Source organism: Rhinopithecus roxellana, chromosome 9 (genome assembly GCF_007565055.1).
Source record: "Rhinopithecus roxellana isolate Shanxi Qingling chromosome 9, ASM756505v1, whole genome shotgun sequence".
Classification (NCBI taxonomy): domain Eukaryota; kingdom Metazoa; phylum Chordata; class Mammalia; order Primates; family Cercopithecidae; genus Rhinopithecus; species Rhinopithecus roxellana.
The window spans coordinates 94,329,005-94,353,553 of NC_044557.1; the positions used below are offsets into that span (position 1 = coordinate 94,329,005).

The 24,549-nt window shown below is 34.2% G+C and overlaps 1 protein-coding gene across 10 annotated transcripts in view; it reads right to left on the minus strand.

Moving 5' to 3' along the window:
- The window catches only part of EFR3A (EFR3 homolog A), a 103,977-nt gene that overhangs the window by 43,857 nt on the left and 35,571 nt on the right, over window positions 1-24,549 (minus strand). For 7 of the 10 annotated variants that reach the window (XM_030938285.1, XM_010380302.2, XM_030938290.1 and 4 more), the window contains exons 2-8: window positions 22,115-22,191; window positions 17,843-17,970; window positions 16,082-16,232; window positions 12,600-12,721; window positions 8,736-8,885; window positions 6,819-6,956; window positions 3,107-3,185 (exon numbers count right to left, since the gene is read on the minus strand). In XM_030938285.1, coding sequence (XP_030794145.1) covers window positions 3,107-3,185; window positions 6,819-6,956; window positions 8,736-8,885; window positions 12,600-12,721; window positions 16,082-16,232; window positions 17,843-17,970; window positions 22,115-22,191 — 845 coding nt within the window. Of the gene's footprint in view, window positions 1-3,106; window positions 3,186-6,818; window positions 6,957-8,735; window positions 8,886-12,599; window positions 12,722-16,081; window positions 16,233-17,842; window positions 17,971-22,045; window positions 22,192-24,549 lie in introns of all 10 variants that reach the window. The other 3 variants (XM_030938288.1, XM_010380303.2, XM_030938292.1) reach the window with 1 other exon arrangement.

Below are 24,549 nucleotides of genomic sequence, written 5' to 3' on the forward strand. Positions count from 1 at the left end.
GAAGAATAAACACAGATGCTGGAAAATATTTATGACACTCTGGGTGAAAAAAAGCATACTGCACAATACTATGTTTAATAAAACTCAATCTAGTTTTTAAACAGTAAATTAGAATTATATATAAAAAGATTAATACTGACCACCTCTGAGAAAGCGATTTATGAGAAATTTTTATTATCTTTATATTCTCTGTAATTTCACAAAGTGCATTTCTACACTTTGATTTGATAATAGTACAAAATTTTGTAAAAAACATAAAGTATGACATTCACAGTATTTTTTCCATACCCAAACTGGATAAATACTATTTAACATGGACACCTAAAAATCTAAACAGTCAAAACACTTGCCTAATCAAGAGCTAGTGTCAAAATGAAAATATTATCGATGTGTACCTGACAAAATTTAAATCAAGGAGATATCAAAAGATGTACAATTAACAAAGGCAATTTTATCACATATAAATATATCTGATCAACCATAGTGAATGATGTTGGGGCCTAAAACAGAAAAACAATAGCCAAAAAAATGTTTATTTTTAATTCCAGTGAATAGATTTTTTTTTTTTGGAAGAGTAGCTAAGTTTTGTTTTTTTAAAACCTACACTTACACCCATGAGTAAGGATCAGTCTACTATCAAGCACCAAGCTGTAAAAAGCGCCTGTGGCTCTCAATCTCCCTGTCTGCATTTGCCTTCAGACAGGTCCCCCCACCCTGTTTTCAGGCTGGTTACTTTCTCTCCTTTGGAATGTGTGGTTTGATAAGAAGCAGGAGTGCCCTAAGCATAATGGCTACTCTGCTCAAAAGCAAAAAGTTTCCCTCCTTCTCTATCAAGTAACAGATTTCATCTCTAGGTATTTCTCAAATTTTTGTCATAATACACATCTACTTTTAAAACCACCCAAGGTAAAAACTAAGTTTGTGTTTTCATCTTTACTTTTTTTCATTTAAAGCTATGTTAAAATAGATGAATGTTAGGCAGGAAGACACACACAAAACCTGAAACTGAACTTCTTGTCCAGGAAGCTGCACACTTCTGATGTGTGAACCTTGTGCAGTTATTAGTTTGCCTTTATAGGTAAGAGTAGCCATTTGATTTATTGTCCAAATGAGGACACTGCAGAGAGTGAAGGAGGTATTGTCAATAATTATAAAGTATGAGTACACTAAGCAAACCAGGGCATGTGTTCATTCTACTTATAAAGAACAACTCAAGAACGATATCATGTATTAAACAAAAGAATATGGAGTGAAAGGAAGAAAAAGTGCGAAGATGTTATACAGTATGTTGAAGTCACGTGTACTGAGGTTTCATTTATCTATGGTAAAATTTGCCCTTACACCGAAGTTTAAAGCAATGCTAACAGATGAATCGCTTTAAGACACAATGTAATACAGTGGTGGTTAAGTACATAAGCACTGGAGTCAAACTCGCCCAAGTTCAAATTCTGACTCTATGATTTAACAGCTAAATAACTCTCAGATTAAGAGAGCATTATTTAATCTCCCTGTAACTCAGTTTCTCTCATCTATAATATTTAAACAATAACAATTATTCATAGGATTCTTGGGGCAATTAAATGAGTTCATTTGTATAAAGCACCCAAATTGTGTCTATTATATGACAAATGCTTAATATGTATTAGTTATTATTACTACTTTTCAGTTGGTGACTCCTGAGCTAATATATGACTATAACATTGAACATAATAACAATGACGACAAAAGAGCATTTCATTCAGAAGTGACCAGAAGCAGGCACTCTTCTAAGTACTTTATATGTATTATATACGCAAACAGTTCTAGGAGGTAGGTTCACCTCAATTACTCCATGCCCTTCACAGTATAAATAAGGCACGTTTTAGTAACTTGTCTAAGGTCATGCAGAAATTCTTAAGGAAGAGCCTAAAAGTGAATTCTGTCTGATCTCAGAGTACAACTCTTAATCACATCTTGTTACCCTCAAGAAATAAATTTAGCATAAACATAAAAGACAGGCTTTAAGTAAAATATTTTCCCTTTACCACAAATGCTTTACTATATTTGAAACTATGTCTATGTAAACCCTTAAGGATATAAATCCTGGTCAAGACTAGCTAGTTTGTTTTATGGAGAGAGGGTGAAATATTACCTAAGAGTGATACCTACACCAAGTTTATGGTAAACGGCAATTAAAACAATCAAAGCTATCCAAAGTTTTAATTGTACAATGATAATAAATAGAAATTTCTATTCTAGTATATACTACCATTTCCAGAAATATTACACATGGTTTCCCAAATTGTCAAACCCTGTCATAACACAAGAGTAAAATACTAGACTATAGCTATCCCTTGATATACTTGGGGATAGGTTCCAGCCCCACTCCATACCAAAATCTGCACATACTCAAATCCTGCAGTTGGCCCTGTGAGGAAAAAAATCAGCCCCCATATACGTGGGGTTTTGAATCCAACAAATAATAGATTTTCGATCTGCATTTTGTTGGGAAAAAAAATCTATACTGTAAGTGAACCTGCACAGTTGAAACTCACGTTATTCAAGGGTCAGCTATATATAAGACTTTCTGATATCCAGATAAAGTGACAAGAAAGGAAAGTCCCTTAGTCTAAACTCCACAAGAAGGTAAGCATCTGGAAAGGTGAGTGCACACTGAGGCCAGCAGCAGTCCCAGGCACATCTTCAGCTCTCCAGTGCCCAAAGCTACTCATTTAAATGGTTGTATACATAGGAGACTAGATATAAAGCTTAGGAGCCATCCAGGAAAGGTAGGCTATGAGATCAGATATCCCTGTGACAATTCAGAACCCCTAAAAGACAACACCCTCAATGAATCAGGGGATAGCAGGAGACTGTCAAGAAGCTTGTCTGTGCTGGCCTTGGCTCTGAGGGGAACCATGACAGAATGACTTAGTTATCCTTGTTATTAGATCTATCTTTTCATCTTAGCAAATAAGAAAATAAGTAGCAAATAAAATGTATGAGACAAAAGAGCTAAATTAAGAGCAATGATTTATATCCTACAGCTTTCCACATGTTTGATAATGTGCTTATCTATACAGAACCAAAATTACTTATATATAGTAAATAGCTAATCAAACCTTACCTGAATGGAATACATTATAATTTTAAAGCAGTGAACTGCAAATTCATTGGGATCCCACAGTTTGTGATGATCTAAATGCCTGCAAATAACAAAAATTACTTTAAAATTCTCTATTTTATTATACTTTCTTCCTCTAGAAACCTCAATAGGAAAAGCTTAATAGTGAGAATACTACCGAAAAGAAAAGCAAGATTTCAATTTAAATCTTAATTAATGAACTTCATGAAATATATGTTGCAATTAAAGCTATTTCTAAAGCAATGCTGTGGACCAGAAATAGTTTCATAAACATTTAATCAACAAATATTCATTGATTCACTGGTTTTTTTAATGTTGTGATTTATTAATTTACTTCTCTCAAAGGGTAATTTTAACTAACAAGTAAATCTGAATGAAAGAGGGTGAAGGAAGGAAAAATATGAGGCTGGAAAACACCAGGGGAACAGCCTTAGATTATATTCACAGATTGCCAGATCTACTTCTCACCTACTATATCAAAATTAAATTTTAAAAATTGTCCTTCCACATCAAAGCCAGCTTTATTATAGCTATCATTTGTTGAAAATATACTTTATGCTAGGCATATACTATCAACCTTAATGGTTAATCTAGACCATGGGTTCAGGAATAAAATGATGAGAATTTGAATTCTGACTTCATTTTCTACCTATATGTCCTTGTCCATGAGTGAGTTACTTGACTTCTCTAACGATCAGTTCTCTGACCTGGAAAATGGGGATAATAACAACATCCATTTCATAGGGTAAAAGGATTAAGTAAGATAAAGTATATAAGGTTAGCATAGTCACAGGACGCGGCAGCACTTGATAAGTGGTAGCTTCTATTTTAATATATAAATAAACCACTTAATGCATGCATTCAAATCTTTTCAAAGGTGAAAAAATTGGAGCTCAGAGAGGTTGAATGAGTTTTTCAAGTTCATACAACTAATAAATGGCACATCCTGATATGACCTATATTTCCTTGAAAGTAATAATTACTTTTTGGGTCATTAAAAATGGAAATGGTACAAAACAAAAGACATGAAATCCCTCTTGAATCATCATGGTTATTAAGGTCTACTATGTGTTACATACTATGCTCTAGGCTCTATACATTCGAAGAAGCATTTGAACATGGCTACCTGTTCTGAAGAAGCCTGAATGAAGAGTAGAAGGCAGAAATGAAACCCACTAATTAAAATAAAGTGGACAGAGGCAGTGATACAAACACATTCAGAAAATTTATAGAACAAAATGCAGAAAACAAATGCACAGTTAACCTGAATCTGATAAACTGGGTAGTTTATGTCTTATAATTGAGTCAAATTCTTCCATCTTCACTCTCAGAAGATATAAAATAAATATTTAATGCTAATATGACCTGTATTATCATGATCTTATGGATTCTTACCCAATAGTCAAGTTAAATATTGTCCAATACAATATTTATCTGCTAAGAGGCAGAAAAACAAACTTTATTTACCGCTTCAAGCATGCTACCAATTACTTAGAGTTCGCAAATATACTTGTCAAGAATTTTATTACAGTAACCTGCTAACATACTGGTCCTGGCTCAAATTTGTCCTATACAGCCCTATCTGATTAACTTTCTCAAAGGGAAATTTGAGCCACTTTATACTTTGAGCTAAGGTCTCCACTGATTATCTATAAACTTAAATATAAAATTTTAAGATCTCTATGGTACAGTCTAAATGTTTTCCCTCTTATGTCACTGTAACCCCTAAACTATATACAACACTCCAGCCAACATTATCAGTGTCTTGTACTTACTGTTGATTAAAAATATGATATTCAAAATTTATTTTAAATCCTTGATTTTCTTTACTCAAATAATAATTGAAATTAAAAATCAACTTCAACGTCAAACAAAAGCATTCTTTACAAATAAAATACAATTTCCAGAGCAGTTTCTGATAACTACCTTCATTTACATTAAAAGATACTGGCCCTGGCAGGGTGCTGTGGTTCATGCCTGTAATCCCAGCACATGGGAGGCAAAGGTAGGTGGATCACCTGAGGTTGGGAGTTCGAGACCAGCCTCAACAACATGGTGAAACCCCATCTCTACTAAAAATACAAAATTAGCCAGGCATGCCAGCATGCCTATAATCCCAGCTACTCGGGAGGCTGAGGCAGGAGAATCGCTGGAACCCAGGAGGCGGAGGTTGTGGTGAGCCAAGATCATGCCATTGCACTCCAGCCTGGGAAACAAGAGCGAACTCTGTCTCAAAAAAAAAAAAAAAAAAAAAAAGACACTGGCCCTAAATTCTCAAATTAGACATGAATTATTTGTTTTGAACTACTAGAGCACTTTTTTCCTTTTCTCATAATCCATATATTTTATAAATATTATACATGTCAATCACCCATCAAATTTGTTATTAATGCATATATTCCCAAAATATCTGGCACCTCACTTGCAGAGGGCATTTAATATTTAATTAACTAAACAGCTAATGTGTAATCACATGTTTACTTAAGATTAATTTAATCAACTAATACATGATCAGAAATTTTAAGTTCTATATAGAAAAGAACATAACTCAGTTCATGTTATTCAACTCAAGTACAGCTTATTTGGTAAATTCTTTCTTCCAAGCTGGCTCTCTAGATTTTTAAGGTCTTATAGATTAGTTCTAAGAGTATTAAGATAAAAAAATGGAATTCTGATGTTAAGTCAGCATGTCTAGCTGGATATTAAAAAAATAAATTTGCCCTTGGTATATTTGGCATAATTCTGATTAATTTTTAGTAGCATTTCCATAAGTTTACAGAACATTTAAACAGTAGATCTCAATATTTTGGAGGTGGGAGGAAACACAGATCCCTTTGAAAATCTAATGATTCTCTAATTTTTAATATAATTTTGTGATTTATAGATTCTTGTAACTAAGGTTCAACTTTGAACCCCAGGCTATGAACATCCATCTATCCTAAAGAATTCTGGATGTTACACTAGGAATACCGTATATATTCTATAAATCCACTATTACAGTCAGAAGGAGAAAAGGACAAGGTGAATTTTAACAAAAGAAAGACTAGCAAAAACGTCTAGAAATTACATAGAATATTTTATAGTAGATCTATCATCTGGTGACTGAGTTAGAAACACAACGGCTTGACAAGGCTTGAGAGATCATGTCTACGGGGAGAAACTCAAAGCTCATTAATGTATTTTGCCGGGAGGAGAGCATGAAAGTACCAATGAGATATTTAATATTCTTGCTCTGATTAATCACTATGTAAAAGATGAATTTACTCAGGGATGGGAATGTGATCTAAGGCAGCCCAGCCATGGCAAAAAGACAGCTAATAAATAGAAGCCAGTGACCAGGAAAAACTGACCATGAAAGTTAGTAGAAGAAGATACATCATGCTTAGACACTGTTTGTTTAAATATTTCACTGCACATACGCATTTCAAGGTCTGTAAATAGATACTCAAGTTAAACAATGCCCATGATATTAAACATATTATTATACTTCATACTTAAAGGGAAAAAGCTAATTAAGTAATTGAACCACTGTTCAAACATATCATGCATGACTCAGTCCTGTATTACTTCTACAACATTACACTGGTTCCATTAATAACTCACTCATGCAAGTAAAAAAGTAGTTGTCCTCTATAAATAAGTTAACACAGAATTAATACAGCAAAGTCACAAATAACCAGGAAAAACTACTTACGCAAAAACTGGTCTAACAGCATTATTCATATTCCCAAAAGTTGCTCGACCCAGCAGTTCTCTGAAACAGTTTTCAGCCAGCACAGCAGGATTCTCTTCTTTGTCAGTTGCAGAAGGAGAAGAAGGAGGGCCTATGCGACTAAAAAAGAATGAGAAATAAAGAAAAACACAAGAATTTTAATATTAGTTCTAATAAACAATACACTTTACTTTTTAGAAATGTTAAAATGGCATTTTCTTTTTATCCTCCAGCAAATATAAAGCTTACTTCTAATTTCATGAATTTAACACCGCCAAAATGAATCATACACTCTTTCAAATTGAAGAAATAAACTTGGCTGTGCAAATTATTTCTAACAGAATGTCTCTTATACTCAGCAGCTTGCTATTCACTTTCATTCAACTTTTCTATATTTACAGCAAAATCTTAGAAAGAACACAGGGCCCAGAGACCGTCTTTAGGTATCCTTAATTTAACTGTAAATGGGCAAAAATAAAGTGAAAAACTATGACATAGCCTGTAAATAAAAAATAAAATTTAAAAGCTAATTAGAATATCTGTATATGTAGCTGTCTTCAGCAGACAATATTCTATTCACATCCTGAAACATTATTTTAGGCTAATGAATTTATGAATAATAATTCTAAAAATGTATATGTGGCACTGGGATTATATCACGAAAAAATGTAATTTCTTAAGAATTGACAACCAATGAGCTGTTTCTTGTATTTTACTTATGCTAATCCTGGACTTCAAGAGCCATCATTATGGAAAATGGGTTCCCAACTAGCTAGTGATCCTTTAAATAGTAAATATTTGAGATAAGGAAACTTTCACCTCAGCTACAGTACCTACCAAGAATAGGAAAATACAGATAGTGCTAAAATACATCAAGTTTCACACTTTAGGAAAGGTTCCCAAAACTGGAGACAGTCACATCTAAGGAATTAAGCATGAATCCTTTTTGTAATTACTGTAAATTATCATCAATGTTTAAGTGTTACCATACAGTTATCAACTACATATCATTTCTAGACTACTTTTATGTTGCTACTATACATATAATCACTAAAATCATAAATAAAATGTAAATGTAGAACTACAGATTGAATCACTTTTAAATTTGATTCAAATTTTTCTCCTCAAACTGCAAGAACCAGGAAAGTCAGGATAATAAGCCATTGGAGAATATTGCTTCTGAAATATTTATTAATATATTATTTATATTAAATGTTAAAAATATTATTTATAATATTTGACTATTCATTTATTAACTCATTATCTGTGTGTATGGCAACACAAATGTGGGGGATAAGCATGCTTCTAGTATTTGAAAAAGTGGAATAAAGTACAGAATTCTAACTGCAAGTGAATGTTCTAGGGGAAAAAGAAAAAATGAGCATAAATCCCAAAACAATATTCAATTCCAAAATATCTTAGGACAAATCAAGTATGAACAGTGTCTAACCATTTTGTTGAAAAAATAAAATACAGTTTAGGTAGCTATTATTATCATTATCATTATTATTTTGGTTAGTTCTAACTCCCTGTGCAAAAGTATGCTGGATCTTTCAGATTAACAAAAGTAAAGTTATAATTTCTGTTTCTCACATTTGTAACTTTAAGTAGTATTCATTAAAACGGCAATTTGAATATTCAATAACTAGTGGCAAATAAACTGTAAACTTATTCTAAAAGAAAGGCTTAAGTATATGAGTAATATTGTGTAGTCTACTATAAGCCTAATGTGATCACCACAGACTAAAAATTTTTTCAGAAAGGTACATATTTTTAAACTCATTTAACTTTATGAGACTACTTTTTACAGAGTACTAAAGACAAAACATTCTTATCCTAACAAACACACATACATATGTATAAAAGTAAGAGTCTCAACACTACTATCTTTTTAAATACCTGTCAACTTCTTCTATCTTTTGCATGTTAAACAGGAGGGATGGAACAATCTTATCCATATGCTGAGGTTCCCAAATGGTGGCCCGAAGTTCATCGTTAACTGTTTTGCGAACCACACCTTGAATACCTCTAATTCCAGCAATTCGTATCCTATTAAAAAAAAAAAGGGAAGAAAATGAGCCATAAAAAAATTATTTGAATAAGTCTGTTTGCCTAAGAGAATGGATATCAAGTAAATACTGTTATCTTATCAATAAAATATCTTAAAATAACACACAAGTCTAAGAAAGTAAATCTCAAAAATTTAACAGACACAGAGATATGCCCCAAAAAGGCTTACTTTAAATATCATGTTTTTAAAATCAGCATTTAAAAAGTTAAAAGGACTCTAAAATACAGAAATATCTATTTTTCTATTTTAAAAAATCAACAACATAGGTTTTCTTAAAATGATAGTGATACTCCATTTCTTACCTGGAAGTCTTAAGAGCTGAGAGAAAACAGGATTTCCCTGTTCTGAACACCCTTCATGCTTCTTCAGACTTCTCACTGTTCCTCCCTAACAGCCCTTCAACTCCCTTAGTCCACCTAGACAGAAGACTAAGCTGGTTCTTTTAAAAGGTATTACAAATAAGAACTATAGAAATGGAGCACAGATAACCTCAGCCATATATATACAAATGTGTCTATAAACACATATACATTATCATATAATCGGATAATGTGACTTAAAATGTATCAATATAGTAGTGACAGAATGCTGCCTTATCCTCCCATCCCAGATCATAGCACCAAACCTCCTCAAGCTCTTCCTTATACTTCTTCAAAAAAGCAAAAGAAAATAAAAATCTATAGGTTCAAGAATGAGAAGAAAAGTGACTTGTAAACAGTTTCTAAAAACTGTAACAGAACAAAATCTCAAGCAGAGCTAACTTGGTGTCCCAATTAGTCTCAAAACATTTTCCTTCTGGTCTAATATGATGGCTATTTACTTCCTTTCTTTCTATTGTCTAAAATACTCACCAATTAGATGTTTATTCAGTTTACCTAGCATTGTCTTCCAAAAACAGTAAATAGGTTTAAAGAATAGAAGATATGGGGAGGGAGGTGACATTGCTTTACATCCCCATGGCAAAATAATGCAGGCATTCAAGAGTAGCAGACGGAGAATGGGAGGTGGCAGTAATATGATACTGAACAGGTGAGAAAAATGAATTGGAAGACACAAAGGCAAATTTTGCCTATTTCAAAGCTGTGTCTATACATGCTACTTTTTAAAACATAAAGAAGATTTATGAGAGAGATTCCGGTGCAGCTGTCACAGTGGGCAAGGCCTAACACTGCTCCAAAAGGTGCCTGCTTTACATACCTGCTGCTATACCTTGGGTGATGAGAAGGCCAAGCACAAGGTGGCATGGAGCACATGAACAAACAAGATGAAACTTGTATCATGCCTTGTGAGACAGCAGCCTAAATGATGCAGCAGCAGATAGTGGTGCCCTTGTTCAAGGTTAAAGGGTGGTGTTGGTGGTAACTACCAATAGCTACTACAGCTACACAGCTTCATCCTATCCAGATCTAACGTCTAGACTAATCAGCACATTCTAGCCATGATCCCCCAAAAGGAATTCTACAGCTTTCCCATCAGTAAAATAGAACAACTGCCACATCTACAGCATAGAAACGCTGAGTAATTTAAATGAGTTAATTCATGTAAAGTGGTTAAACAATAATTGGCACACAGTAAGCACTAAGTGTTAGCTGTTCCTGTTTGCTGCTAACCACGATGAGGATGATGACAATGATGGTGATGGTGGTGGTAATTTCTACCACAGCTGAAGTTTCTTCAGAAAATCAGAGTTAGAGATTAAGATTGTGATGCTACAAGTGGGAACCAGTTCTTCAAGGAAAATAAGAAAATCCTAATATTTACCAGCTCCATCTCCTACTGTCCATGTCCCCTGGAGTTCTACTTGATAAGAGCTTGGTAAAAAAAATAAAGGGACTAATGATTTATCTAAGTTAGAACTCAGAATATAAATATACTTAAAGAAAATCAAAAGGGCTTTTATTTAAGGTAAAGCAAAAATAATCAAACTAAGTATTTTATATTAAATAGCATTTTAGTTTACTCATTTGTTTTACAGGAATTCAAATAAAATTTTGGTATTCTGGAACTTCAAATACGATATAATATTGGAAAGACATAGAATTAGCAAAAGGTACTATAAGTCCTTTCATTGGTTTACAGAAAATATGAAAGTTTTTCTTGGAAGCAGTAATGAAAAACAGGTAAAAATACATTCAAAAGACAAGATATTTCACTAGGGAATGATAAATATTTAGAAAAAACATACTACATTCCAGATATTTTCTATATTTTGAAAGAAAGCAAAAATGTTAAAATCTCGAAAAAATTGCCATTTTCTTTAGCTAATCTTTGTATCTTTTTGCCCCATTTAAAACTTACTAGCCTCTCAAGAGAGAGAACAGTCTCATAAACATTTAAAAAATATCCTTGAGAGAGAGAACAAAGAATTTTCCTGGTGATGGAGACAAACAGAAAACTAATTCTTATAAGGTAATTATAGTGTTTTTCACCTCTGAGAAGGCTTTACACTTCATAATAAAGGAAAAATAGCAGGACTCTAAATGGCCTATACTCTACTGACCAAAAATTATACCACCAGCATCACAGACAAAAATAAATCTTATACCTGAAAATAACTATTTAATCACCTTTAAACTTTCTTTCTCCAAGTTAAAATAACATTTATACTTATTTTTGTTTCATGTAAACCAGCACTATAGCTTGTATGCTTTAACTAAAAGCTAGTACTATTTCTGTACATTCCTTTCTTTATTTTAAAATAAAAGTAAAAATTATAAAGCATTCTATATCTTGATTATCAACTGCCCACAGTAACTTTAAATCCTGGCTGATTTCTTGGTTTTTAGATGTAAGATAGTAACGCTCAAATTACTTTCTACGTTTCCCAAAGTCATTTTGACTTTAATTCTTCAAGTTTCTCATTTCTGTATTTCTCATTCTATCTACCTACAGATTGAGTTTATAAAATATTTGACTCCAGATTTTTAGTAGGATACATCTAGAAGAAATGTTTAAAAATGTCCAAGATAGTTGTCATGACAACCTCAGATGGATAGTGATTCAGTAACATACATTCATTCCATTTATCTATTTATTCACTCAAAAAGTACTAACTGAGAGCCTACTATGTACCAGGCCCTATTCAAAGTATTAGCAATACTGCAGTCCTCAAACCAAAGTCCTCACCCTCCTGGAATTTATATTCCATAGAGGAGCAAGAAACAAAGAGATACATGATAAAAAAAGATAAAGATAACTAGGGATGGAATGAGAGGGGTGACATTAAAAAAGGGTGGCTGGGGAGGGTTCTTGTGATATGTGGTGTCATTTGAGCAGAAATCTGAACAAAGTGAGGTAACAAGCCATGTGGGCACTAGGGAATTGTTTTTTGGACCAAGACCAATGTGTCCAAAGGGCCTGAGGAGAAGTGTGACTAAAGTGTTCAAGAAATGGCAAGGAGACCCACGTGGAAGGATTAGAACACAAGCAGGAAGAAATGATAGAAGGACAGGATCTGACAGAGTAAGCAGAGCATGAGGAGACATTCCAGGCACCAGTAAACACTGCATTTTAGTGAGCTGGAAAGCCATTCCCATTGTGCTACTTCAGGCAGTAATGACAGCTTCTAACAGCAATGGAAAGCCGCATTTCAGCCACATTCTTGCTTCCTCTGGTAATCATTATGTAACATATAAACACAATATGCATCTCTAAATTACTGACTATAGATCATAAAGTAAAATAATACATACTCTGTTCGTATTTCTGGATCACTATGACAGGAATGACACATGGCACTGAATCGAGACACAAAAAAGTCATAACGTCTGTGATAGGATGGTGTGTCTTCTTCAATATTTGCAAATTTGACAAACTAAAAAACACAAATAATATAAACAATATATATTACCTTCTTGAAAGTGTGGACCAAATACATTTAATTTCATACACCACCATATTAACAAGCAATATAAAAATAAGAAACAAACAAAATATCAAATACGACATTAATACAGAAGAAACTTTCTTTTCTTGAGATAGGGTCTTGCTCTGTTGCCCAGGCTGCAGTGCAGTGGTGTGACCATAGCTCACTGAGCCTCGAATTCCTAGGCTGAAGTAATCCTCCCACCTCAGCCTCCCACGGCGTCAGGACTACAGGCATGCACCACCAAACTTGTCTCATTTTTTGATTTAATTTTATTTTTGTAACAATGGGGATTTCGCTATGTTGCCCAGGCTGCTCTTGAACTCCTGGCCTCAAATGATCCTCCTGCCTTGGCCTCCCAAAGCGCCCAGATTAAAGGCATAAACCACTGCACCCAATCCAAAAGAAACTTTTTAATAATAAACTTTTAGAAAACAAGAGGAAGAAAAAAGAAGAAATGTAATCTATGCTTTCCCTAAATCTTAATCCATAATAATGACAACATATTTATCATTGCACAAAGAACACAAGCTTTGAAGTAGGAAAGGCCTAAGATTGAATCCCCCTATTATATACAGCATTACTTCACTGTCTTTCGACAAGTTATTTAGCTGTAATTCCTCATCTATAAAATGAAAATATTTCTAAGCTTGAAGGGTTTTCGAGAATCATGACATAATATATGTAAAATATCTAGCATATACTGTATTATTTCTTTAAAAACATGAACCAATGTTGCACGGCATTAACATGTATTACCATTATGTATTATTATTTATAACAAAAATTATATATTATTTATTGATATTATTTAATATTTTTCTTTCTTGAATCAGTAGGTATACAGCTATACTATATTATGCTCCACACTTTTCTATATTTGAAACAGTTTACAATAAAAAAGAGGTAAAAACAAAAAGTATCTAGCACAGTTTTTGAAACAAAGGAGAACCGAAATACATTGCATCTATTACTGTCATATTGAGTTGGCATTAGCATGAAGAGGAAAATGTCAACAAATTAAACTGTACGAAGACCATTAATAAATTTTAAATTAGTACTGGTCGTGTTCGACAACATAAGGCACTCAGCACCACTAAGAAAATTAGACCACTAGTAAATACTAGGTAATTAATGTTGGTCAAGATAATATGGCATTTCATTTAATAAAATTCACTCAAATTAAGGTAGGTAACTGGGGAATTTGGCCTTTTGCCCAAACAACTCATTAAAACAATCTAACGGCATTGCTGGGTGAAAGGAAAGACATTTCTGGAAATGTATACTAAAATTCTCCCCCTAGCTAGTAAGCCACTTCCCCAAAATGTTCCTCACTTAATGTAAACAAAACCGGAGAAGCCCTAAGTAGCTACCTTGCCTGAAACTAAGCTTGTCACATCATCTAAATGCATTTGGAAATACCCAATATATTCCTGCTGAAGTAAGTGAAAAAAATCATATTAAGAATTTTGAATGAGGGCTTATTTAATGCTCTTGCTACCAGTAATAACAGTGCCATGCACTCTTCCAAGAGCTTCATATATATCAACTCATGTCACACAACAATCCTGTGAGATTGGTATTCTCATTATCCTCATTTCACAGATGAAAAACCAAGGTAAGGAGAGAATCAATAACTTGCTCAAGGTATACAGTTAGAAAGCGGTACAGGCGTAGTTCAAACTGGGGTGGTCAGACTCTGGAATCCGTACTGTCAGCATCTTGTATACTTCCTCTTCCTGTCCTATACCAGAAAATAGTTATCCATAAACAATAGCAGGTAATATATGATTGTTATTTTTTTATTAAAACTCTGAATGGAAACATACAGTATTCATGTAGGTTGAACACCTTAAAGCTTCTCAGAGAAGAAGTTGGAACTGAAAGACTGAAGGTGATACAATGAAACTAAAGACAAGAGAATAAATATTACCACTGTATTTTCTTTTTAAAGTAGGTATGCTTTCCCCAAACTTATTTTAAGGGACAATGGTTCAAGAGAGAAGAAAATGAATGTGGCGAGCAGATATAGTTCAGAAGCAGTCTAAAAAAGAATAAACACACAAAACCTTAACTTCTATGGTAAATTTATTTTTAAGACCATTCAAAGACCATTCAGGACCATTCAAAGGAAAAGAAGAGCCTTTTCAACGGATAGTAATGGCATAGTTAAATATCCACATGCAAAATGTGGATAAAGCTGAATGCTGAATTCACACCACATAAAAAAGCTAACTCTAAACGGATTATTAAATACAAACCTAAACTGTGAAACTCTTTAGAAGAAACTATGGGAGTAAACCTTTGTGATCTTCGATTAGGAAATAGTTTCTTAGATATGAAACTGAAAGCACACCTGTCCACCACCCCCCCAACACACATACACACCCACACACACCAACAACAAAAGGAAAAAAAAAGCAATTGAACTTCATCAAAATCAAAACTTTAGTGACTCAAAGCATACCGTGAAGAAAGTGAAAAGACAAAAGCATAGAATTGGAGAAGATATCTGCAAATTATGTATCTGATAAATAACTCTTACCAAGAATATATAAAGAACTTTTACGACTCAACAATAAAAAGACAATTGAAAAAAGGAGGGAAAGGATTTGAATAGACATTTCTCCAAAGAAAATATACCCAAGAGTCAATGAGCATATGCAAAGTTTTACCATTAGTCATTAGGGAAATGAAAATCAAAACCACAATGAGATACCACTTCAGACCCTCTAGGATGGTTAAAATAAAAAAAGATAGACAATAACAAGCACTGATGAGGATGTGGAGAAACAACACTCACATGTTGGTGGTGGGAATGTAAAATAATGCAACCACTTTGGAAAAAAGTTAAACACAGTTACCACATGACTCAGCAATTACACTACTAAGTATATACCCAAGAGAATGAAAAACACACATCCACACAAAAACCTGTACACAAATCTTCATAGCAGCATTATTCATACCAGCCATAAAAATGTAAACAACCTTAATTAATGAAAAGGCATGAAACTCAAAAGGAATGTAGAACACAAAGTGAGTGTTGCAATAAAAGACCAAGAGAAAATAAAAATGACAGGTATGTATTCATTTACAGGCAAATATTCTATCAGTTAATACCACAGATTTTACAAGAAACAGCAGAAAAAGTGAGCAGCAAAGTATTCTAATTATCTTAATTTGTGTTGACTGTTCAAATGCCCTATTCAGGGAATTCGTCTTTACCAGGTAAAGTCATTCTAAGAAGCAATTAATTCTAGATATGCTAATTAAGCATAAATTTAGCAACAGAATAGTTTTACTCACAGAATTTGTTCCAAGAACTTGAAGCTTTGGTTCCCCCGATTCCAGCAGCTTTGCCACCATATGAAGAAAGCTTTCTACAAATGGCTTAATGCTTTGAGAATGGCAAGCCATGAGAAGTTGGTCCAGTGCCTCCATAGCAATCAAAACATACCTACGTGTAGGAGAAAAATAATGTCAAAGCATTTCTACCTCTCTTAATTCTCCTAAGTGCTTTCCATTGGAAGAACTTAAATAATTCTATTGAAATACACTGAAGAAAGAAATCCAAATTTAGTGACTCCTCAGTAAAATCTTAATTCTCAGCACTAATATCTTGGTTATAAAATAATCCTTTTATCAAAGCATACAGAAAATATACACTGTATTCCTCCATTTTCTCCTTAACTAGCTGAGCTTCTTTAACATTAACTTAGTGTATATTTTTCTTTGTAAATATGGACATTTTCTATTTTCCAGACTTTCAACCATATTTACTTGTATCTGACCCAAAATAATTATTATAGTAATGTGACAGTTTCCAATATAAGCTACTTATATGTCTAAATGTGAGTAGATAAAACACTATCAGCAACAGAACATTATTTTAAAAACCTCATAAATATTACTTTACAATTCATCAGATTTTACATCTTGTACTTAAAATTCAGACAGACACCAGAGGCTAGGAAGGGCATGTAAGTGGGGCTGGGGGGGCAGGGTGTGCAGGGATGAAGAGAGTTTGATTAATGAATACAAACTTACAAAATCAGATAAAAGAAGTAGTTCTAATATTCAATAGCACAGTAGGGTGACTAAAGTTAGCAACAATGTACTGTATATCTCAGAGTAGCTAGAAAAGGACTTGAAATACTCCCAACACACAGAAATGATAAATTGAGGTGACGGATAGCCCAAATACCCTGACTTGATCTTTACACATTCTGTACATGTGACAAATACTCACATGTACTCCATAAATATGTAAAATATCATGTATCAATTTTTAAAGGGTAAATCTAAAAAACAATTAAAATTCAGTCTTTAGACACTTTTCCTTCAACAATCAACCATAAAGCTACGTGTGCCATGATTTACTAAAATGTTCTAAGTGGTAACAACGCAAAGGTACAGAAAGCTAATATATCACTTGGAGAATAGAATACTCCAATAAACTTGGACCATAAAATGACAGAATGAGAAAGCATTTATAATCCAAATTGCAAAGTTATTCTTGTGCGACCACAGAGACTATAGTAGGATGGCAGACTTCTATTTATCAGTAGGAGTATAGCTAGCACAGTTCCAAATCAGCATGCTTGAATTTCCTGGGCCTTGATACCTAAGCCTAACACAGTTCTTTCTTATTACTCCTCTGAGAGGTAAAACTGAAGCTGTGTGGAGAAAAAAAATCATCTGGTTAACAGGATCTTTCTGTTTGTTTTCAATTTAGAGATTGATTTTTAAATTACAGTATTGCACTGATAGACTAAGTGAGTCAATTTCTACTATTTTCCATTAGAAAAGTCTCAAAAATCAATAGTCACAAGCTAAAGGTAACTCAGGAAACTAACATAGTCTACTCACAAAACCTGACCACCAGGAAAGTACTAAAAGCCACAGCATCTATCAGAGTACTATACATTTCTTTGTATAATATTACAATGTTTTATCCTCTATATATTATCTTTGTTGCACTAAACTGCAAAATAATCTATAGAATGATTTAAAAGTCTAGAAAGAATTTTCCAAAGATACTATTTTAGCAGCCTTTAGTTTCCTTACCCAGAACGATGTCTGACAACATCCCTGCTTAACCTTTCTGCCAGGTAAGAACCAATTCGATCCAGTTTCTCTGGAGCAGATACTGCATAAAATGTCAATTTCTCCATATCAGCTTTCACAAGGCCATCCTAAAAATAATAAGAAAAACAAGATAGATTATATTTTCATGCTTATTCTATTTTTAAGTGTTGCCTGCTTTACATTTTCCCTTTTTGGATTGGGGATTAAATGGTATTTATGAATAACCCTTCTGTACATAACCTCCTTAGCGCTAATATTCACCATGATGGATACATAGAACTTTCAAAACTTTTTTTAAATGCCCCATTTACGTAAAACACAAACAGTAAATTAGACTCTTAACATCTTCCTTTATAGAGACATAGCTCAATTATCTGTAGTATCTAGGCAATGGGATATAGATGTAAAAAGATTTCAAACAAAATTTGTTTCAGTTTAAAAATGTGAAATGTTATTAAGCTTGTTTTACTCATTTACTTACACGATAGTCAACATATGGCTTTTTTAATGATTCAGAAGTCAGTGATATCATTATAAGTTTTTGTTGTAATTAATAAACGAGAAGGTATTCAGAGCTGTAGAATCTATACTTATTCAACATATTTAAAAAGCAACAACAGGTCCCTGATATGGGATTCTAAAATGGTCATTTGTCGCTGCCTTTTAAAAGATGATGTGCAACAGGTGCATACATTCTCCCCAATTACCACATAAGTTTCTTGGCCATATATAACCCAAGTAAGTGTTGCTTAGGAATATTGGAATAGGTGAGAAGAGAAAAAGGGAAAACTATGTTAGAATCTACAACAAAAATTGTGTAGATGTGTGTTTTCACCTTCAACTGGTCCCTCAATGTTCTTTGGCTATTTTGCTGTTTTCCTAGTTGAGTCACCCCCTCATATTCTGCACCTACTCTGTTTTCCTCAAACTTGCTACTTTGTGCCTCTCTCCTCTCTCAGACAGCAAATGAGCTCTTCTCTTTCTCGAAGAAGGTGGAAGCCATCAGATTAGTATTTACTGGCAAAACATCCCTGCTTTCTCAATGCCTGCTAGGCCAGTAGATCTTAACCAGGGGTAACTGAGCCCCTCTAGGGCAATGTCTAAAGGCATTACGGGTTGTCATAGATAGGTGAAGGTGGGTACTGGGATCTAGTAGGTAGAGGCCAGGGATGTTTCTAAATATCTCTCAATGCACAAAATAGCCCCCAAAAGTAAGTAATTATCTAGACCAAAATGTCAACTGAAGCCTAAGTTGAGAAACCCTGCCCTAGGCAAAGTGAAGGAATCTAGTTTTCCTGTCTAGGAGGAATTGGTTTGCCTCTGCTCTAGCTGTCTTCCACACACAGTTCCATGATCTGGCTCTATCAGTTGGCCTCTCTTATTCCTAGTTCTTCCACCTCTCCCTCTGTATCAGTTCCTCCACATCATCATTTAAATACAATTGTATCTCTCCTATATTTTTAATCCCTTACTAATTTTATTGAGGGATAATCCATATATAAATAACTGCATTGACTTACAGTATGTAATTGGAAATGTGACAGTTGTATACAACTGTGAAGACACTGCTAAAAATAAGATACGGGTTGGGGATACCTCATCCAAAATGCTTGGGATCAGTAGTGCTTTCAACTTTGGCTATTTTTTCAGATTTTGAAATATTTGCAGATACTTAACCACTTAGATAACCCTAATTCAAAAATTCAAAATCCAAAATGCTCCAGTGAGCATTTCCTTTGAGTATCATGTCAGTGCTCAAAAAGTTTTGGATTTCGGAGCATTTCAGATTTCAGATTTTTGGATTAGGGATGTTCAACATGTACAGAACATTTTCATTGTTTACAAAAGATTCCCTATGTCCTTTGCAGGCCACTTCTCCCTCTTCAGGCAACCATTGCTCTGCTTTTTATCACTATGAATCAGCATGCCTCTGACATAAATAGAATCACACAGTTTACAAATCATATCTTTTGTGGAAGACTTCTTTCACTCAACTTATCTCTTTGCCCAGGAACCCTTCTCCAGTTCACATGGATAATCCCTACTCATCCTTTAGGTCTTAGCTTCCTCCAAAAATGTGCTGCACCCTCCCAACAACCCCCGCTTCAAGTTTGGGTGAGATGTTCCAACTACATGTTCTTTTAGCTCACAGTACTTATCTCCACTATTATATTTTATCAGATCATCTTTTCATTCATTAAACAAACATTGAGTGCCAACAATGTGTCAGGCACTATGATAGACATTAGGAAAGCAACAGTGAGCAAAGAGCTGCATTAACTCATTTAGTCTTCATGAGAACATTATGAGACTGGTACTATTTATTACTTCCATTACATGATGAGAAACCAAGGGACTTGCCCAAGATCATCTGGCTACTAATTTTAAGAAATTGTTTATCTGTCCCCCTTACTGGATTTTTCTTTCAAGGCAGGGACTATGACATGTTTGCTTCTGCTTTTGGGTATCTACTGTCTGACCCATCATGGACGTAACACAGACTTGTTTGTTTTAATAAATTAAAAATAAGAAATATGGCAAATTGAGTAATGTTTGCCATATGTATCCAAGGTTCATGCAGATCTTTTCCTTTTTTAAAATCTAATTTTAAAGACTGCTATTTAAATAAATTTTATATAAATCCTTGCCAAAAACAAGGATTCTTTCTCTAATTTACCTGTGGTCATTTCGATGATCAAGTGTACAAAGCTCCCTCACTGCCTACGAGTTAAAGTGACTAAAGAGAGGCCTTGCTTGTCATTCACAATCCTCTAAAATCTGGCCTCCACCTTACCTTCAGTAACCATATATCCCAGACTTCTCAGGAGAATAATTATTTGGATATTCAGCGTTCTAACTGATAACATTTGAAATTTCAAATGAGAAATCATGGTCAACATGATTACCACCCTTACACTCTAAAATTAGGTTATGTAAACCTTTGCTTGAAGTCTGATGGATAACTTGCTCTAGGCTTCAAATATATGTCTTGCTTTCCCATGTCTTTTCTCTTTCCCCTCACTTGCAATAAAGAGACTAATCTTGTCTACCTCTCCAGATGGTATACATCCTTCAAAGCTTAGTAAATCTCATTTCCTCTGTGAATGCTTCCTGGAGGTTCCCAACCCACAGTGATACCTCCTTGCTTTAGAGGCAAAAACTTCCCACCTGATTTACTTTACTGACGATTTATGCATTGTAATTTCATATTTAGTATGTTTCTGCTTTATGTCAGTTACTGGATGGAAAGGTCCTTAAAGGCAGGTACTGTATCTTAGGATTTTTAATATGTCAGAAATTATCCAGGATATCTGGCAGCCAATAATATTTAATTGATTAACCTCCTTTACATAACTGAAAGTTTAAACAGATTTGGTTAAAAATAAGATATATCAACATTAAGTTAACGTTGAGATAACCAAAAGCTTTATATAGGTTGTTACATTTTAAAGCAAATTTTGAAAGTCAAAAGCCACGTAACTTTTTTTTTTGTTCATATTCATTTAACATGAGACTACAGCAGTCTTAGAAAGGTTGAGGCAATGTGAAACAAAATCACCCCAACCAGTTGCCTTGAAACCAGTAATCTTCACAAATAAAATAATTGTTATTAAAAAATTAAATAGTATTTAAGCAAAAAGAAAAACTCTGCCTGAAACCATCTTTCTTTACCTCTCAGTTCTCTTCTAAAAACTGTGAGGACAATCCCTATTTATTCTTTGGATCTTAGCTTAGATTTTTATCTCCTCCAGGCTTTCTTCTCAACCCAAATTGGGTATCACTCCTATCTACTCCAGTAGCAGCCCATACTTCATTAGTCTAGTACAATAGTTTTTCACAACAAATTGTAATTACCAATTTACTTATACATGTGCATAATGAGAGTAGAAAAACTTCTCTCTGTTCATAGTGGTATCATGAGCACTTAGTTTAATCTGGTACTGGTTCATAAATTAATGAACATAAATTAATGAGACAGTGTTACTTAAATTAGACACTATATAAACTATAAAAGAACATCAATTATCCATTTTTCCAGATTTCTGCCTAATCTACTAAAAGGATCTGAAAACTAGACAAGCAAGCATGGGTCATTTAAGAGTTAAAAAAGGAAAAGTACAAAAAAAGTAGTACAAATGATGAGATGTAGGGGTAAAAGTAGAGAAACGAAATTGGGGAAACCTTAGGGAGGTCAGCGGGGGGCAGAATGGGTCAGCAAAGAGAAGGATCAGTAGATGTAGATCAAATTACTTTTGGATCTTCAGGGAATATGTTGTCCACCAGGCGTTTGTAGCGAGGACGCAAAGCGGAACAGCAACAGCATACTCCTGTTTAAAAAAAAAAAAAAATCAAGAAATATAGAGATTATTAATATTGTAAACTGACCTGGAAATTCAAGTTTCTGAATATTAACGGGCTATAAAAAATGCAAAATTCAAACTGCCACAAATAAAGATATACAAATGTAATCAGGAATTAAGAAAAGAGTAAGTTAAATTTCTTATCCTTATTCCAAAGACACTCAGCTTCTAAGAATTTTTGTTTAACATGCATACACATCCTGCCAAATTCATCTGACAAAGTGAAAACAACGTCCATGCCCCCTTTACCTCCTTTCTGATGTCATCTCCCCACAACTCCGTCATACCCCCACCCACCTGTCGCAATCCACTCTACGCCAGCCACAGTGGTCTCCCTGCTAATTCTAACTAGCTAGGCCCCCTCCTTTGGATCTTAGCTCTCACTGTTCCCTCTGCCTGGGGCATGCCCAAGTATCTACTAACAGCTGTAATAACTCTGTCACCTTCTTCAATTCTTCATCTAAGCCTCTCTGACCACCCTTACCCTGCTCTACCTTCTTTTTCCCATAGCACTTATCACCTAACACATTAAATAAACTTTCTATTGTGGTTACTGGTCCTCATCTGTGCACCCTCACCAGGACATAAACTCAGGTGAAGGCAGGGATCATTGTTTTGCTCGCTGATGAATTCCAAACAACTGAAATAATCTAAAAATACTTCAGATCAACATTAATACTGACACTGAAATAAATTAAAATCAAATATGTATTAAGCACACAAGCACTGAGCCAGGTCCTGTATTGCAATGATGAAAGAAGCTTATAACCTGAAAAGAAGATTAAGTGAGTACTTAGTGAACACTAATGCAAAGCCAAATATAGTAAATTCAAATTGTTAGCATGGCAGAGACTGGCCATACGTCTAAAAAACAAGTCCTAAAGCTTCAAGTTTTCTGTCAGAATGGGAAATGCTGTCATTTTCAATAAGAAAGATTCTTAATAAGCTATTACATTTCACTTACATTAACATTTCTGATGTTATACACTATAAACTGCTTTTAGTTTAAAAGAGCTTGAAATATAAATGTAATCTTGGAATGCAAACAATGTCCAGTTCCCACTTTTGGGAAGCTTAGGTTTACCAGGAGAGACAGATAAGCAAATGGTGAAGTGTCCAGTGGACAGCCACGGGTTAAAGAACATGGGCTTTGGAACAGACAGATCTGAAGCGAATCAGTCTCCCTCTGTCCAGCTGGGCTGGGTGGGTTGTCTTACTACACTCAAGTTTCCCCATCAGTAAAAACAGATGTAATAATGTCTTCTTCATAATAATGAGAATTAAATAAAATTTTATATAAAGCTCTTATTAAGCAAACACTCAATAAAATGGTAACTATTATTAGTAATGCAGTAAGAAGAGTATTACAATCAGGGCAAGCAGATGATGATCAAGGGCCCTTAAGATAGGATTTCCAACAGCATAAAAACCTTTGTTGTAAACCCATAATTTAAAAATCACAAATTTTACATATGGTTTACAACTGTAACTATATCAGCAGCAGGAGGAACAATTACCACTTTCTGAAGATGACATGTGCAGCACTGTACTAAGGACATTACAACACTATTCACTCTCCTTTAGCAGCTCTCTGAGGGTCATGATCATCTCCGTTGAATAAATGAGGAGTCCAGCTTAGAGAGGCCAATTTTGTCCAGTAACACCCAGCTGGGGAGGATCTGAGGAACTGCAATTCCAACCCAGACCTGATTACTTCAAAGAGTAACTGCCACACTAAACTCAAGTACCAGCAAATTTCTAAATCATTTTAAATAGCTTTCTATAAATCATGACCAATGAAAATAATTGCAGAAATGTGTGTGCCTAACAGATGAGGGATGCATTGTCATATAGGGAAATAAATGACCACCGTGAGTTTCTCGGGAAGGCCAACACAAAACAAAAACACCTTTTTGGCCACTTACCAAAAATAAAAACTACCCACTATAAAGAAGGCATATAGGTTGAGATTTTTAATTTACAATTTCAGGTTTTTATAAAATTACATCAAAGACAATATAAGGTTTAAATAATTGGCAATAATAATCACAAAAGAAATTACTATATAGACTTTTAAATAAATAAGAATACTCTACTTACAAATATCACAAGTAAAATAAAATCATTGGACCTACTCAAATATAGAAATGTAGTTGACTCCCTTGTTGAAGTAAATTCATAAGGCTTTTCGAGTTCAGCTGCAGGTACCTGGACATAGTCCTTCATGTTGTATCAGACTATTTTCTGGTCGATCTTTCTGACTCTAGATCCTCTTACCTGCTGTTGAGGAAGTGCCTAGTTCACTTTACTTCTAATTAATTAGCA